This window comes from Macaca fascicularis, chromosome 9 (assembly GCF_037993035.2).
Source record: "Macaca fascicularis isolate 582-1 chromosome 9, T2T-MFA8v1.1".
NCBI lineage: Eukaryota > Metazoa > Chordata > Mammalia > Primates > Cercopithecidae > Macaca > Macaca fascicularis.
Genome location: NC_088383.1, coordinates 28,463,076 through 28,481,314, shown reverse-complemented (window position 1 = coordinate 28,481,314; position 18,239 = coordinate 28,463,076). Strand labels below are relative to the sequence as shown.

Sequence of the window (18,239 nt, the reverse complement as noted above, 5' to 3'; positions counted from 1 at the left end):
GTAGTTGTTTGGTTACTTAGAGTGCAGTCAGTCTTTAAACTTGTGAGAAATATATTCTTTCCATTGGAAATTATGAAACATCAACAACTATTTGTTCCCATTTTCTGAAATTTATCACAGGAACAAAAAAAATCCATTATATTAATTGGCAGCTATTTGACTCAATACACAAAGGCAGAAAGCCAACTCATTATTTTTAGCCTTCAGCTGACCCAAAATAGTGTTCTCGTATAAGAAGTTATTCACAGATGCTGAATGTAAGAATTACTACTAATAATAATGGTATTTCAGACTTCATGAGTAAGTAGTTCTTGGCACTCAGAAAATATCTTCTGTTTTTCCCTTGAAAATAGCAATCCTGTTATATACAAAAAGTAAACAGTGCTTGAATTAGTACGTTGGAGTTTTTAATGTACCAAAAACATGCATGCATTAATAGTCCCTTCTAAGACTCCTTTTTTTTCAATTTCTTCAGGATTAATCCAGTTTTGTTATTTAAAAAAATACAAAAATCTTAGATTCTTAGGAGCTTTGTTCTTTGTGTTTCTCAACCCATCGCCATGGAGTAAGATGTCCCTCTTTGAAATAAAAATACAGGAGCTAAAAAAAAGTTACATTAAAAATCAAATTAATTACAGCTTATGCAGATTTCAATCAGAACAACTCTAGGTGCTCCGGAGTGAGGGAGCACAATGGTTCGTCCTTATGGTTAACAAGTCAGGGCTTGCGGATACTGTGTTCGTTTATAATATGCTTGTGGAAAAAGCACTTGATTCTCTACATCTTTGTTTACCCAGGAGCAAAAGTAAGAGAAATATTTGTAAAGTTTATTTTATCATTCTTTATGAGCCGCGTTTAAATTTTGAATCCCGGCAGAGAGAGGGAATTAGAAAAGCACCCTAATGTTCCATTTACAGCAATGAAAACCATCGTTTGGTTTGATGCCTTAGTCTGTATTTATAGTCTGTATTTATACCTCTGCTTATTATAAGAACATAAAATATACACACTAATGACTGAAAACACTGATATTTTCTCTAGATCCATGATTTTCTGATTGTGGAAATCTGATCAAATTTCTGTGAAAATATATTTCTAAGGTATTTTTTCTTAGACAATCACTTGCCTAGGAAATGACTTGCCAGAATATCAACTTGATATTTTCATTCATGCCATTTTGCATGCAGAGAAGTAAAAACAAAAACCTCTTTGGGAATGAACTGTCTTTATCAAAGAAGTGAAGAAACGCTCATCGAAGATGTGTGGCCAAGATGGCGCCCGCGATAGGTCTCACTCTGAGTGACAGCAGCATGGGACCGTGTGGTCACAGGGGAGCAGAGATGAGGATGGGAGCATCCTCGCTGTGACCCAGAGAGGCAGCAGAGATACTGGTGTCTTTTACAGTGGAATTGTGTGGACAACAAATTATCCCTCGGGAAGAATATGACCTTTCTTGCATCAAAATTTGTTTTCAGTTACACTCCTACGAGTCCCAGAAATCCTCACAGTGGGCAGTTGAGGATCTGGAAAGGCAACTCGAGAGCCTGACTTAAGCGACATTCCCTGCAAAGCCAGGGCAAATCTTGATTTATATCTTTGAGGCTTAGTCGTGAACCACTGAGCTATCCTCTTTAGGTTTGATGTTTATGAAATCCATCCTCTGTGTTTCAACACCATTTCAAGTTTCTGCTCTGATAATTATTCAATTAAATTAACAATTGAATATTAACCAACACTATTAATCAATTGATAGTAATTATTATAATTAATTAAGTCAAAACCACTAATATGGCTTAACTGTATTTTCCGTATTCCTTGAAATCCTAAAGAAATTATGTCCTACCATAAAACTAATGATCTGAGAGTGAACCATAAAGGTAAGAACCCTGTAGCTCACAGGCACTAAAGCTGCCACAGGCCATTTTTCAAGAATTAAAAACATCAGAGGTTTCTAATGTACTTTTTTATAGGATATCGCAGTGACTTGCTTGCAAATTTAGATGGGTTTTGCAAAAAATCATTTTAGATGGAATAGAAATATGTTTACATATTGGTATAATTTAGGAAGATGTCCCCAAATTCTCTCACTGATCAAGTTTAGAAAACGGATAAATCTTTTTTATTTAATGAAGTAAAAAAAGACAGGATTCAGGGAAATGAATGTGTGTTTGGTGTTAGCAGATCTGGGTTTGGATTCTGGCCCCGAGTTCTGCTGCCAGGTCACCCAGTACTCCTGGGCTCTGTGTCCTTATCAGTTCTATAAGGATGATAATATTTTCCTCAAAGAGTTATAGGAAAGATGAAATACCTTTCTGTATACACACACATACACACTCATATGTATTCAACTGTGTATATGTACTAAATATATATACAATTGATCCTTGAACAACATGAGTTTGAACTGCATGGATCCAATTTTATGCAGATTTCCTTCTGCCTCTGCCACCCCTGAGACAGCAAGGCCAACCCCTCTTCCTCCTCCTCCTCTTCAGGCTACTCAACGGGAAGATGACAAGGATGAAGACCTTTATGATGATCCACTTCCACGTAATGTATAGTAAATGCACTTTCTCCTCTTTATGATTTTCTTTTCTTTCCTTTTTCTTTTTTGATGGGAGTTTCACTCTTGTCACCCAGGCTGGAGTGCAGTGGTGCAATTTCGGCTCACTGCCACCCCTGCCTCCTGGGTTCAAGTGATTCTCCTGCCTCAGCCTCCCGAGTAACTGGGATTACTAGTGCCTGCCACCATGCCTGGCTAATTTTTGTATTTTTAGTAGAGACAGGGTTTTGCCATGTTGGACAGGCTGTTTCTTCCTTATGACTTTCTTAATAACATGTTATCCTCTGTTAAACCTCTCTTATTTTAAGAAGCCAATATATAACACACATGACATACAAACTTGGTGTTAATTGACTGGTTATGTTATTGTTAAGGCTTCTGGGCAACAGTAGGCTATTAGTCATTAAGTGTGGGGCAGTCAAAAGCGATATGTGGGTTTTTGACTGTATGAGGGCGCGGCGCCCTAACCCTCACATTGTTCAGAGAGAGAACACACCCGCCTCACAGTGGGGGCATCTGAATGTTGCTGCAGCTGTTGTCGTTATTATAGGAGGAGAATCGTCAAGTTCAGGCTACAGGTGTGAGATGGGTGACGTTCTAAGTTGCTTCTTCTCACATCTGACCTCCCTGGATTAAAGTCCCATTCCTGTACATCGAACCAACTCAGACAGCAGGTATTCAGCGCTCAGCCTCTCTGCTTTCCACTGTAGACAGAATTGGAGGTGCCAGCTTCAGCAGCCTATCTCCTCAGGGCCAAGAAGCTGTGTAGATGGGTCCTGTGTCCGTGGCGGGATCTGACGCTCCTCCAAGGGCCTGCTGGTGGGACTGTGCCGGCCTTGAGAGTGGTTTTGTTCTCTGTGGCTCGGCCAGGACGCAGGGCCACGCGATGTCTACAAGTACGGATGTGCTGGTGCAGCAACCCCTGCACCTTAGGTCGTGTGTTCTGTCGGGCCTGGGTGACCTCATGAAAACTCAGCGCCACATCACAAAGTCGCTGACGGTGGAAAGCTGCACAATATAGGATAGCTCAGGTTTCCATCCACAACTACAGAAAAACTTTCCATTAAAATCAGAGCTTTCAGGCAATTTCTTCGGAGACCCTATGACTTAGATAGGTGTCTTCTGCATGCAGAATCTGGGCTGTTGGTAAACAAGGACATCTGAGAATTAAATGAGAGAATCGCTAAGAAACCTCAGCTTGTGTCTACCCTGATCAAGCCTTCTCTGTAATAGTCTTTTCTGCAAGCGTATACCCATACATCTGTCACTGCTCTTTTGAAAACACTAGCATGGTTTCCTGTTGCTTTAAACAAGCTCTTTCATGTTCTGCCCCCTGCCTGCCTCTCCATCATTATCTCACTTCTTGCCCCTCATCCTTCCTCATAGCACAGCCTCCTGGATGTCCACCAACCTTCATCCTCCCGTCTTTGATGATAGCACATGGCAGCCAGCCAGAGAAGATGCTTCTCAGCTTCCCTTGAGTCTTGCTGTGGCCGTGTGATTAGCTTCTCACTAATGGGAAGTGAGAAGAAGTGATGCGTGCTATTTGTGTTTCTTGCCCTATGTAAGGGATGCCTGTGGCTTCATGGGTTCCATCTCTATCGCAGAAGGCCGAGGCATAGCGCCTTTGGAGCAGCTTTGGACTCACTGAGATTGGCCAGCACAATGAAGGTGGCAGAGCGATGCTACCAGCGCTAGACCACATGCACGTATAATGTTACACCAGGGGAAACAACCTTCTAGATTATTTCAATCATTACATTTGAGAGTTTTTAGGTTAAAACAGTTTATCCTGGACTCAAATCAATGCATTCATAGGACTTGTCTTGGCAATCATCTGCTACTTTTGTGTCCTCTTGTGAGTTGTCAGTGACACTCCGGGATGTCCAAGCTGGAAAGCAGAGCAGGGCCTGGATGTCACTCACCTTCTGGTCAGCACCTTGGTGCTGCACACACTGCAAATCCCTGTAAGGTGGCACCATGTGGAACTTTCACCACTGTCCTTCCTCGGCTTGGAATATTCTCCAAATCCCCATGTTACACAGTGCTTTGTTCATAACCATCTTTCAGGTTTCAGATTCGCTCTTGCTCTTCAGGGAGGCCTGCCTTTACCTTGCTGTCTGTAGTCACCCAGGACTTGCACGTCTCTTCCCCATTGTAACAACATAATTGTGCATCTCAGCAAACTGCAAGACCCCTGTGGAAGTCAAGCCTTTCTTGTCTACTCCTGCATTTCCAGGAACTAGTTCAGTGCCTGCCATGGAGCAGAACATAGCAGATATTTGTTGAATGAAGCAATGGACTATTCGCCCCACTTTTTGTCCCACACATAACCATAATATCCTAATATCAAAATACTCTTCAAATGTGAAGACAAAATAAAAAGTATTTGAGGAGAGATGCATACTTACAATATTTTTCTTCTATGTAGCCACATAAGCCACGGAGTTTAAATTCTTTATTTTAATTTTGAAGAATACAGGGAGGGGCTGAGTTCCTACAATGCATTTTATTTCCAATGCTGTATTTTCCCTGCTGCTAGAGAAGTTTAATTTCCCTCCTTGATTTTTTTTCAGTTTGTACCCTGGAAAAGTAAGGTGATAAATACAGGCAATCATTGCAAAGTATGACTATTGCCGGGTGCTAATGTTTTCAAATTGCTGATGATTTTTAGGGACACCACAAACTGGCCACACTGTCAGAAGCCTTTGGCAGTCATAACTGGCAGCAATAAATCAGACTGTAAATTTAGAAAACATGCACCGTGTTTGAGAATGCACCCCAGAGTCACCTCTAAATATGTCATGGCCATGTAGCTGGGGTTCAGAGTAAACTGAACTACCCTTTATTATGTATTTTGTGGTATATGAAAAACTTCAAAAAGCACGGCCAGGCAAGGGAGAAAGCCAATCTGTTAAGGTAACAATTTCATCACAGATTCCACCTGCCCCTGCCAAGTTGGAAAAGCCATATTGCACTGATACTTTCCTCTTATACCCTTCGACTTTACTGAAATAATTTGAAAAAATTATTCCTATTACTTATTCCTTTCATGATAAGTAGGATAATTTTCTCAGTAGCTGCTTATGTCACAGTAAAATGATACGCTGAAAAAGAGATGTTTAGTTTTAACCCACGAGAGCTTTAGCGTACCATGGGACCATGATAAATAGGATGCCCGTGGTGAGTGTATCCTGCTGAAATGCAACATTAACTCCTTTTGCCATATGTGTTGAGCAATAACGTTTAAGGAGAAAAATAGTATTCCTGGTCATGCGTGCTCTGGTAATTCATGAAATGTGCTAACCGGTAACACCAAAAGGAGCCCGCCAGATCATCATGTAGATTTCCAGGATGTTTTTGACAAAGTTCTATACCAAAGTAATTGAAAAGAAGTGTGTGTGTGTGTGTGTGTGTGTGTGTCTGTGTGTGTGTGAACAACATGAGGAGGGGGCGGAAAGTTGATCTTGTGGATAATTAGAGGACCTAGCTGTGATACAAGGGACAAGAGAGAAAGTAGTCAGCACGTGACGTATTCTTTGGCAGTATGCTTCTAGGGTCGGCGCTAGGAATAATCTTATTGAAGAAGCTAAAGATATTCGAAAGAGGGCATGTGTGATAAGATCAAGTCAGTGTACAAGTAAAGGTGTGAGAAAAATCAAACCAGAGACACCCAGAGACATTGTGTCCAGGCAAAAGAGTGACTAATAAGTTTCACTGGGTACCAAAGAATTATTCAAGGATATTTTTTAAGGATTCTGAGTTGAAATCAGTGAAAGGTTCTGAGGAGTGGTTTTTAAATCTTCTCAGCCTCATTTGTTGCTGCAGCTGAAATACGCCAAGCATCTGAACTTCAAAATACTGTTTATTGAGTTATCTCTGTGTTAGCCCCTGAAGATGCAAAGATGAAAGTATGTGGTCCAGCCTTCAGGGGAAGCCCCAGATGTGCTTGACTGCGAGTCCAGTATGGTGCAGGAGCAATGATGCACTGTGGGTCAAGGCAGGCACCTAGAAGGGTGAGCCTCAGGTAGGTCCTGGTGCCCTCACAGACTGCATGTGGCATGCAGGGGAGAGGGGAGCCACATGCACCCACGGACCCACAGGGAGGGTTTGCAGAAACAAACAGGCTCCATTGAGGGGAACAATTGCAAACATGAAGGCACATGGCTGGGACTACAGAGTATGAGCATGATGGCCAAAGGGCCAGAGAGGACCAGCTATGCCTCAGAATATGCCAACACCGAGCATCCAGGAACCAGGCCAGTCCAGCTTCTTCTGTGTGGACACCTACGCCAAGGGAGGCCATCTGCATGGCAGATAAGCGCATGGAATCTAGGGCTTGAGTTCAAATCCTGACTTTGCCAAACTCTGCAACTTTGGGCAAGTTGCTTAATCTTTCTATGCTGCGGTTTCCTTATCTATACATTGGAATGTTAATAATAAAATTTAGCTAGGTTTGTTGAGAACTTCAAAGGAATCAGTATCCTATAAGGCACTTCGAGTAGTGCCTGATATATGGTAAGCACTCACTATGGAAGTGTCAGCTATTGTTCCTATTATTCTCTTCCTTCTTGAAGGTTCTCTAACCCCTCTGCCTTTCCTGGGTCTATAATGATGAATTTGGGCAGGGGAATGTCATTTTCGGTGATGACGAAAAAATGTACAGGTTTAATATTTTATAAATGTTACCTCCAATTCATAGAACCTTTGAATTAGTATCAAACAAGAACAAAGAATTGTTCTGATAGACCAGAGTCCATCAGTGTTGCAGGCAGAGGTAGCGTTATGTGCAGATGTAAAGATGCATCCAAGCACAAGACAGGTGGACTTCTGGGAGCACTGTCCCCTGGGCCACTGGCCTCCAGATCCCTCCTCATGCCTCTTCCCTCCCCCATCCACTCCTTCAGGGCTAGACTGTGTTTTCCTTATGGTGCCTTTAACATCACATCACAGCTGATCAGCAACATCTTTACCTGATAGAACAAAGGAAAAAGGACCTGTCCACCTGCCCAACTTATCCAAAAGATGTACTAGAGAATAAAAAATTATTTAAAGAATCTTGCCAGAAGTATAAGATGTGCACTGAAGACAGCTATATTAACACTAAATAAGTATTGGCATGAATAAGCCATTTCAGTGCCCCAGATCCAAACTGATATTAAAGTAAGATCAGTATTGAGGGAACGACTTTATTAAATCTCCAACAGGAATTCTGGGTTGATCCTGGAAAAGGCTTAGAGATGCAATCCACTCCAATGTTCCAGGGAGAATATTCAGACGAGTCAGTAAAACATAAAAACGATGATCCTCTTCATGTATATTTTAGAGGGCCCCAAAAGACCTTCCTGAATAGAACCATTTCACTAGGCTGCCTGAAACGCACATGTGATATTGCCACATAACTTGAAACTTCATAAATTAAAGATCCGGTTGAAAACTATCTTCTCTAAAATTTGTAAACATTCATTTTAAATCTGGGAAGATTAAGCAAGGCTATTAGCCACTTAAAACTCGGTAGGAATGTGTTTAAACTGCGTTCTTCCAAACATCGACTTGAGACTCTCAATGAGAGAATGGGAGCTTCAGGGACTATGGTGCAGTGGTATGGGGCAATTGTTAGAAGAGTAAGTGCAGATTGCGCAGACCCGTGTGTAATGAATGGAACATGAGTAGGCTACCAGATAGGAGTGAGCAGCAAGGGGAGGTGTTATGTGGTGAGAAAGACATTCCAGGAAACCAGGAGGTGAGGAGACCAAGGATTAGGCCCCACTCCTATTACGAAGATGAACAGTTTTTAGAGTATCATGGAGTTGGAGAAGGTTCTTCAAGGATCTCTATGGGGAACAAGAAGGAACAGCAAAGTTCCACGACCCTGTGCCCCACTTTGTGTTCAGATGTTCCATTTTATCTTACATGTGTATGTTCACATATATGTGGATTTCATAGAAGAAGTAAGTTTTGTCTGGGGAAAAAAGAAACAGGTTCCACTGCTTATATATATATATATATATTTTTAATTGCTGTCTGAATACCTTGCTTAGGACCAGTCTTGAAGCTCTGAAAACCTAAGTTGGCAAAAATCATGTAAGATGGGCTCTGAAATGAACACAGTCTTTGCCAGAGAGGAAGAAGGATCATTCTGTTCTAAAACTCATTCCGTTTCTTTCACTGAAATGTGAAGTTCTCATATAGATGAAATTGAAAAGCATCGTTTTATATCATTTTTGCAAAAAGACTAAAATTAATATCTAGTTGCTTATTAAAATGTTAGGGGATTATCAGGGGACTTTTTCAGAGTGGGTAGAAACATTACTCTGTATTGTACTGTAATATTTTTTAGGCTCCATTTTTAAAGGTCTTAGACAAGTTCTGTTAGAAATAAGTTATAAAAAAGAAATAACAACCACATTTGACATATGCCTTCCAAAAAATTATATGAGACAAGGAAAACATTCCTCAAATTGGTAGCAAATGACAAGACAGACTCTTAAGATGCACTTGATATCAACAGGGTGAATGGAAGGAAAGGCCGAGGAGGCCTTGAGAATGAGGTTAAGTCAACGGGAGTTTGAAAAAAGCAATTATTGGACCAAAAGAATCTTTCACTTAAGGTTATTTCTCAAGAAATTAGTCATTTATTTTCATCCTTATGAGCTTAGTAGGAGCAGGGATTTAGTAGGAGCAGGGAAAGCTATTTATTTGACATCGAAGAAGAAAAATTGTGCTCTTCTTTCCAGCCTTGTACTTTATTTTTTCTATATTAATCTGCTTTTGAAAGCCGAACCAAAATCAAAATAAAATTGGGAAAATGGCTCAACAAAAGGATTTTGTTTCTTTTTTTTTTTTTTTCCTTTTTAATTCTTTGGCTTCATCTCTTCTGGATAATATCTATTCTAATTTTATCCACATGAGGGATGAATTCTATATCCAAAAATGTATTTTAAATATTGGCTTGTCTTTGGTTTCAAATTTCTTCTAATAATGAGTTCATTTTGGAAGATAGATAAATATAAAGGCAAACATAACATTAAGAAATTATACTTTTTCTAATGTTAAGGAATACTGTGGAACTAATTATTCATTTTTAATATGGGTATTAATTCTCTGTTTGACTTTTTTCTTATATTAAACAATTTTGAACTTTTCTTACTTGTTAAGATTTAACAGCTTTGCATCAGATTACACAAATTCTTAGCATTTTCCAAAGTAAAGTTATCAACCAAAACAAAATTATTTCATGGAAAGCTTATTTATATAATTAAGGTAATTGTTTTCTAATAGATGGTGCATATCTTTTATTGCTTTAAAAATATTTCCATGTTAAATTATGAACAGTAACCCTATGTCTGCATTAAGTAGGGATATTACTCACATGAACTTGCCTTTGATATTTAAAAAAATGAAGTTAAAGCCAGAAAAAATCTCAACTTCCTGTCGCACACCTACAAACTTACCCGTAGTTACCTTCAGTCTAAACATCTTCCTTCTGGTCTTTGAGTATTCCTTCTCCTGGCCTTTCCCATCCTCTGTAATGGTGATCTCATTTTGACTTCTCCAGAAGCTATAAGTTCTGACATTGGCAATTCCCTCTCACTTCTGCGTATTTAGTCTTAATCTTCCTTCCTAACCCCCCATCAATTGATCATGCCCACTGCAGAAATCATCATATCAGAGAAGTAGCATTCTCTGAGGAGCCTCCTTGCCCCAGCTGCTCCTAGCTCTTCAGTTCACTGTCTTCTGACTTTTGCCTTAGAAACTTCAGAGACTTCCCTATTAATGATCTCAAGGATTTTCAAATGTCTGAATTCAAGGGATTCTTTTCATCCTTCAAGGAATTTAACTTCCCCGAGGCATAGTATAATACTGACATCCCCGTTTCCTTAAAGTGTCACCCTTCACTGGTTTCTGTGATTTCTTGGCCTCCTGGTCCTGCCCTTCCTCTCTGATGACTCCTTATCTCCTCTGCATCTCCTTCTGGCCAATCCACTTACTAGAACTTTTAAAATAGCACAAGTAATATATAGTCACAGATAAAAGAACAGAAGCTAAAGATGAACAGAAGGGGACAATGTCAACTGGAGCCCACTGAAGACCCCTGTGAACCTTTCTGGGGAATAAAATTTGGCTTTGGAGAGCCATTAAAATATTTTGAGTTGGAGAATCAGTGGGTCCCATTGGCCCTTCAGAAGTTACTCTGGTTTGAGAATGGATGGACAGGGCTGGAAGATGAGTTAGGCAGTAGCTCAGGGCAAGAGAATGGTGATTGCAATTAAAATGATATCCCCGGAGATGAAGAGAAATGAGTGGATTCAAGCAAGAGATAATTGACAAGTAAAAACAACAGGAGTTTGTGACTTTTTGGATGTGATGCCTGGGAAAGAGGGCAGAGTGATGATGTCTAAATGTCTGGCTGGGACAACAAGATTTAAGGAGGAGAGAAGAAATCTGCTTGTAGGGGGAAGTAAGAGCTCATTTGGGGCACAATGGCTTTGAACATCTTGGAAAACATAAAGCAGAGACATGCAGAATATATATATATATATATATATAGTGTGTGTGTGTGTGTGTGCGTGTGTGTGTTTGCTATGTATATGTGTCCTTAAAGACATAGATTTGAGAGCAGTTGTTCATGAAATAATGAGAGTGAATGACATTTCCTTTGGAGGGTGTATAGACAAAAAATGAGGTTGAAGGACATACCATGATGTCCTGAGTCATATCATAATGGGTTAAGAAAGAGGATTCCTGGAAAAAAGCAATTAAATATTAAAGAGGTGAAAATACAAACAAACAATCAGGAAAGTGTTATTTTCACAAAGTCAAGAGAAGAGAATATTTTAAGCACAAGAGCATGACTGATGGGACAAGTGTTATTGAAAAGTAATGTAAGATAAGAACCAAAAGTGTCCCCTGGATGCATAGCAAAGCGATTACAAATGCCTTGAATAAGAAGTGAGGAAATAGGGGCAGCAAGTGGAGGTCACCCTTGGAAAAGTTTGACTGAGAAGGAGAGTGAGGATGCTAGCTGGAAAGTGCTAGCTGGAGAGTGAGGATGCTAGCTGGACGGGGATATAAAGGAGGTCTTGGTGGTTTTCCATTGTTTGTTATGTTTCTGTTCTGAGATAGCAGATATGTTTAAATGTTAATTGGCAAGAGCAGGAAGAAGGGTGAAAGAGGTAGTGAAGATACCGGAAAGAGGGGGGCTAATGGCGCAGTCAGCTTCCAGAGGAGGTGGAGAGGGAGGCAGGAGGATGCAGAGCATGAGGGCAAGGAGATGAGCTTGGGCAGGAGGAGACACCTCTTCCACATGACAGATGGGAGGAGGAAAGGACGCGTGCACTTGCAGCGGGAATCTGTGCGTGTGGTGGCAGTGAGTTGGGCCACTTCCCTTTTCGTGATTTCTATTTTCCCCACCAAGTAGGAGGCAAAGACATATGCTTGAGAGTGAGGGAACTGAAGTGGTGGGTTAGGTAATCTGAGGAGAGTGGAGATGGTTTTAAATAGCTGCTGTGGAGAAAGTTGATGAGAGAGACACCTGGGTGGATGACCGGGCAACATGGAGAGCTGATGGAAATTAGGGATCATAATGTGTGTGCCATTGCTGCAATGGATGTACATGATCTGGAAGCCTGGTTGAGAGCCAGAATTTCAATTTGTAATATCACTATGGGAGAAGAATGATAGAGAACAGAGAGTCAAACCTGGTGACAGTAAAGCAGGTGACATGGCAGACCAGAGCAGGGAGACTGCGCTGGTAGATCAGTGCCTTTTGATATTCTTGATCCCATTCTGCCTTCTCCAGAACCTGGAATTTCTGATAGACAGCAATGAGAGGCAGAGATGAAGCAGTCACTGGTATTACTAAGGTCTGGGTATGACCATAAGAATGACTGATTAATTAATGTGGAATTGAAGTGAAGATCAATGGAGTTGAGGAAGTCAGGGTCTGATGTTAGAGGCGAGGTGCTTGGAGGAAAATGTTTTTGTCTTGTTTGTTTACTGTGAGGATGAGGTGTCATTTTCAGTCATAATTTTATTCATATATTAGAAAAACATGGATTCAGTAGCTCAGGTGTTAACAAGGGCTGCTATTCCACTTATTGTATAGGAAACATTGGCTCAAGTCTCCTGCTTTCCATGCCCTCGGCAAAGTCTGGCTTGTAAAGGATTCCAAATATTGCCACAGACATCTCCAGCTTCTGATAACCTGATCCAGGCTATGCATTGTCTCGCTCCTGTACACATGTTGTCCCTATCCTATGTGGAGCTGACCTAGATTTGGAACTCAACCCTTTTTACCTGTCCTCCTCATTAGCAGCTTAGTCATGAAGGCAACAACCAAACCAAAACATTTCCGTAACATCGTTACGTACAAAGCAAAAATAGTCAACGTTTTGGAGTGATGGAAGGACATATGCATTGCAGCAATTCCAGCAACTTCTGAGTTGAGTATTAGGCATGTCAGTTCTTAAAAAGACTCATGGCCATTTCTAAATGAAGCTACCATTCTCCCAGATCGCTAAGTTGTCTTTTCTCTTCTCTGCTGTCTCCCCTTGAAAAGAAAGAAAGGTTCTAATACATTCTGAATCTGAGCATTTTTGCTTTCACTAGGCTGAATCTTTAAAATCAGCTTCAGATCTTTTTGCATATTGAAAACTTGGCCTAATCATTAAATTCAGTTCAAGAGATGGTAGTGGCTCAGACCAGTGAAGGTAATGAGAAGATGTCAGGACAGATTCTGGGTTTATTTTGAAGGTAGAGCCAATAAATTTTGTTCATGGCTTGGATAAGGGCTATGAGAGAAAGAGAGGAGTCAAGGATACGCCAAGATTTTCAGCCCCAGCAACTAGAGAGATGAGTTGGCATTAGCTGAGTAGGGGAGGCTGTGGGAAATAAGGTTTGAAATGGGAAGATCAGGAGTTCAACTCTGTCCTTTTTGAGGTGCCATTTTTATATCCAAGTGGAGATGTCAAGTAGGAAGCTGAATGGTCTAGAGTTCAGGTCAGGGTTGGAGACTTAAAATTCCAGAGAAGTCACAGTAAAACCCAGCTTGTTCCACTGTTTGACCGTTTTATATATACAACCTTTCCCCAAGAAATGTATTTCCAAATAGTCTCTCAAAAAATGGATCTAACAACAGAATACAGACAGCCAACAGACTTTCAATCTCACACCAATGGGAGAGAACCCAAGTTAAATGCAGGCATTATATTCAGAGTTTATATCAAGAGGACAATTTTCTTAAGTCTAGAGGAAACCTGTGGATTGTTTCTAATAAAGAGATCTATGGATTGTTCCAGATAATTTAATTCGTGTCTTTGTTTACCTGTGGGGCTTTAGTCCACTTTCTGCTAATATAAAAGAATATAGACTGGGTAATTTATGAGGGAAAAAATTATTTCTCACAGTTCTAGAGGCTGGGAAGTTCAAGAGCATGGCACCAGGATCTGTCAAGTTTCATCCCATGGCAGAAGGGCAGGAGGTGGAAGCAAGTTCATGAGACAGAGAGCAGATGGGGGCCAAACTTACCCATTTATTAGGAGCCCAACCACCCTGTAACAGCATTAATCCATTCATAAGGGCAGAGCCCTCAGGTCTTATTCACTTCTTAAAGGCCCCACTTCTTAATACTGTTACAATGCCAATTAAGTTTCAGCATGAGTTTAGAAGGGGACAAACATTCAATCCACAGCAGGATTTGATGTTCTCCTAGACTAGAGACTGATACAGGAGAAAACAGTAATTTGAATAAGAACTTACTGATCTATTTTTATGAACATAGAGATGTGTTAGTTCTAATGCCTTGACTTTTGTTTTTGACCATCTAATGGGAAACCATGAACCTTCTGTTAATGTAACCAGATTAATTTTCAATGTAACTAGATTAAAATTGCTTATTTGGATCAATCCAACAGGAACTGTAGCAGAGAAAATGAGTTAACAGTAAATATTATTGCCTCTGGTCAACAACAATCTCTAAGTCAAGATAATAAGAGTAGTAATAATAACAACTTTAATTTAGGGGCACATGGCATGAGGACTTTACATTAAGTTTCCCATTTAATCCCACATCTGTCTTATTAGGAAAGTACTATTAAAAATCCTAACTTTACTGATAAGAAAACTAAGGTTTAGAGAGAGTTAACTCAGGTCACATATAGTTAGGAGGACGTAAAGTCAGGATTCAAATTCAGACTGTCTGAACTCAAAGCATAAACTCATAGCCACTTTGCTGCATAATCTATGGGAATTTTTTTTTCCAGAGAATTGCCATCTACACTTTGATCTAACCAATAGCAAAATGCAATTCTAAACAATCTTGTCCACATAGATCTTTTAAATCCATCCTTATCCTATTATTTCTTTAGCATTCTTATGTAGGAAGCTCCTATGTGTGCCAATATTCTTTATATTTAATAGGAGTAAAAATCCAAGAGCAAATTAAGGCCATTCCAAATGACACCATGAGCTTCTGCCCTGGGCAGACAGAAACTTATCACTTCCTTTTCCTCTGATATAGGGTGCTGAGCAATGTTCCACAATCCCCTGACCAACCAGCCATCAAGTCATTCTTCTTTTCTAGCATTTTTAGAAGAAAGTCAATAGGGCTCTCTCTATGATATATCCCATTTCTACTCCCAATACTATTAAGCCAATGTGCGAATCTCCTGTCTGTCTGTTTGGGCACAAAAGCTCTCTAATAGAAGGTTCATGAAGAAACATGGAAGAAAACCCAGAAGATAAACTTATGAATGTCCACACAGAAAGAGTACTGGATCCAATAAGCAGATCCAAGTTTTGCAGACATGGACCTCAGATCACACACACACCTATCACCTTGAGGAGGACAGACACCAATAAAGGCAAGCCCCTTGACTCCCTTCACTGACCAAACAGAACTAAAGGTTTTGCTCCAACCAGCAAATGTTACATATGTTTTGAGGCCCCTAGCTCTGGTGAGCTGTCATATGAAATGAATTGCTGAGGCTCAGAGTCTGGATGTGCAAGACACTGCGGTGGATTCTCTGTTGGAAGAGCTGCAGAACCCAAGCCAACCCAAATAGTTGGGAAACCATTCCATAGGCAGACACAGTCCAAAGGCATTTCTTGTTACTGGGTTGTGCATGAGTGCTACAACGTCACTGCAATGCCTTGTAAACAGGAGAATGTCAGAAGGGTTCCCAGTTCAAATCAGCTCTGGGCACTTAAGATCTTTCGGGAAAACCCCTAAGCCTGGTATGCATTCCAGAGCTCATCCGGCTCTAATTAAAACTCATAATTCCAGGCTGTGTTCACCCAAACAATGTCAAGTCAAACCACAAGAAAATCTGTTATCACTCAAATTGGTACATATTTTCCATACAACTGAAATATTATATAAAATCATAAACTGTTAAATGGAAATGTAAAAATTGAATTCAGACCCAATTCCCATGCTACCTTTGTCACACCTTCCAGGAGATGTGAACTGTGGGTCACAGCTGCATGCCGAGGGCATGAACCTTAAGATCAAAGCCTTTTACACCAGAGGAAGCATTGGTGTTAACCCAGTCTACAAACAGCTCCTTGTGCCTTTCCCCACGTTCTTGTTCACTCCAACGTTGTAAAAAGTTATTTGTTTGAATGCTGTTTTAAAGTGCTCTGTGCAGTTAAGTTTTCAGAAGCATGGGGGCTAGTTTTTCCTTCAGTGTATATATGAAACTCCCAATAAATTTAAAGTCCTTAGGTGTGTTTTGGGGGAGGCAGAGGATTAAAAGGAGAAAAGTTGGAAAGGAACAAGGACTTCAAAAAGGTAATCCCCTTAGAATATTAAAAAATGTCTTTATTGTTGGAAAGAAAGTCTATAGATCAAAAAATAGACACTGAAAAAGTGTATACCAATTTCATACTTACTTGTACCAAATTTGTATTTCACTTTCCTAAGAAAACTATTCCTTTTATGTAATTGTGACAAAAAGATTAGAAACCGCCCTCACCTTGCTCTGTGTGTGAGTGATTTGAAAATACGCACTGCCTTTCATTTCTGTTAGCTGCACATCAAATTCAGGATTTTGTACCAACTTTCTGTTGTATGAGTATTTGTTAGTTTTAACAAAACTAGTGCCTTAGTTTAAAGAAACTAGTGCCTTAGTTTAAAGAAATTAGTGCCTTAGTTTGCTTGTGAGGCTCATAGGAAAATAAAAACATATTCCTGAACCCAATTCAAAACCAAGACACATATATGCTACATATTTTTCAGATGGTGGTTTGGGACAGTAGCATAACCTTATTCAATTTGTAAAACAGCATTAGATGCGTAGCCTCTGGGTGTATAACAAAGCAATGAGTAACATTTATTGACAATAAAGTTAAACTCGGGAAAAACAATACAGTTAGCTAGCAGCAAAATTCAAAGAGGGATCTGGGGGTATGTCTCAAATAATAAGCCATTCAGACCCTGAGCACACAGAAAATTCTAGACTTCCAATTCTATACCCTTGATTGAGACTGTACTTAGCTAAGTAAAATGGACAGAGCAGGCTAAATTCAGCAGTAAAGAATAAATCATAGTTCTTTAAAATAGTGGGATGCTGGCCGGGCCCGGTGGCTCACGCCTATAATCCCAGCACTTCAGGAGGCCAAGGTGGGCGGATCACTTAAGATCAGGAGTTTGAAATCAGCCTGACCAGCACGGTAAAACCCTGTCTCTACTAAAAATACAAAATTAGCCGGGTATGGTGACACATGCCTGTAATCGTACCTACTCGGAGGCTGAAGCAGGAGAATGGCTTGAATCCAGGAGTCTGAGGTTGCAGTGAGCCGAGATCACACCATTACACTCTAGCCTGGGCAACAAGAACAAAACTCTGTCAAAAAGAAAAAATAAAGGTGGGGGGGGGGGGTTGCTGGGCTTCATTGGTTTAATTGTTAAGCTAAAATTTAACCAACCAGCATATGGGATATAGAATGAAACCTTGTGGTTAATGTAAGAAACTTAAGGGAAAATAAATTCCCCCAACAAAGAGCAGTCCTCTTGGTACATTCAGGACTAGAAGTTACTCAGATAAAGAAAAATTTATAGAGTAGAGTCATATAAAGGGTACCTGCTTAGATTACACGTTTTCTTCTAACATAAGTCTTGTGAACACACAGGAGATGCTGCCTCCAGCAACCCTTATCTGGTTGACTCCGGGAATAGCCAACACACAGCAGCTTTCTGTGTGCCAAACATTATGACTCATATGCTTGACACTCACAGTCCATTGGTTTATGCAATGGGAAATTATGTAAGTGAATCAAGAGTTTGGAAATAAATACAACCGACTCTTAGAAAGCCCAAGCAGAGACCGCAGAACAATGACCAGGTCTGAGGGAGGATGGGCGAAACGCAGGCTAGATTTTGACAGGCATCAGGTCAAAGGTTTCCTTTCCAAGGCAGCTGTACCGGGTAGCAGCAGCCAGTGCCTTGTGGAGCCTGGGCCATCGGTGTCCATGGAGGTCAACCAGCGACAAGGCAGGGCCTGGAGCAGGTGCTGACAGAAGCTAGACTGACCTCTGGGCCAAAATTCCTCCTTCCTTCCAAACTAACCAGGCCAGGCCTCCAGGAAATAATGCCAGAACCAGACTTCTGAACTGGCAAAATAATCACCATGAGCATGAATAGCATTCATGGAGCACTTGCTTTGTATTGGACACT

The 18,239-nt window shown here is 40.5% G+C and overlaps 1 protein-coding gene across 5 annotated transcripts in view; it reads left to right on the top strand.

Moving 5' to 3' along the window:
* Nucleotides 1-18,239, top strand: part of ODAD2 (outer dynein arm docking complex subunit 2) — a 194,749-nt gene that overhangs the window by 167,730 nt on the left and 8,780 nt on the right. For 2 of the 5 annotated variants that reach the window (XM_065520443.2, XM_074000706.1), the window contains one exon: nucleotides 2,496-2,596. The exons of the other annotated variants lie outside the window; for them this stretch is intronic. In XM_065520443.2, coding sequence (XP_065376515.1) covers nucleotides 2,496-2,561 — 66 coding nt within the window. In that variant the 3' untranslated portion in view covers nucleotides 2,562-2,596. Of the gene's footprint in view, nucleotides 1-2,495; nucleotides 2,597-18,239 lie in introns of those variants that run through there. 5 annotated transcript variants of the gene reach the window in all.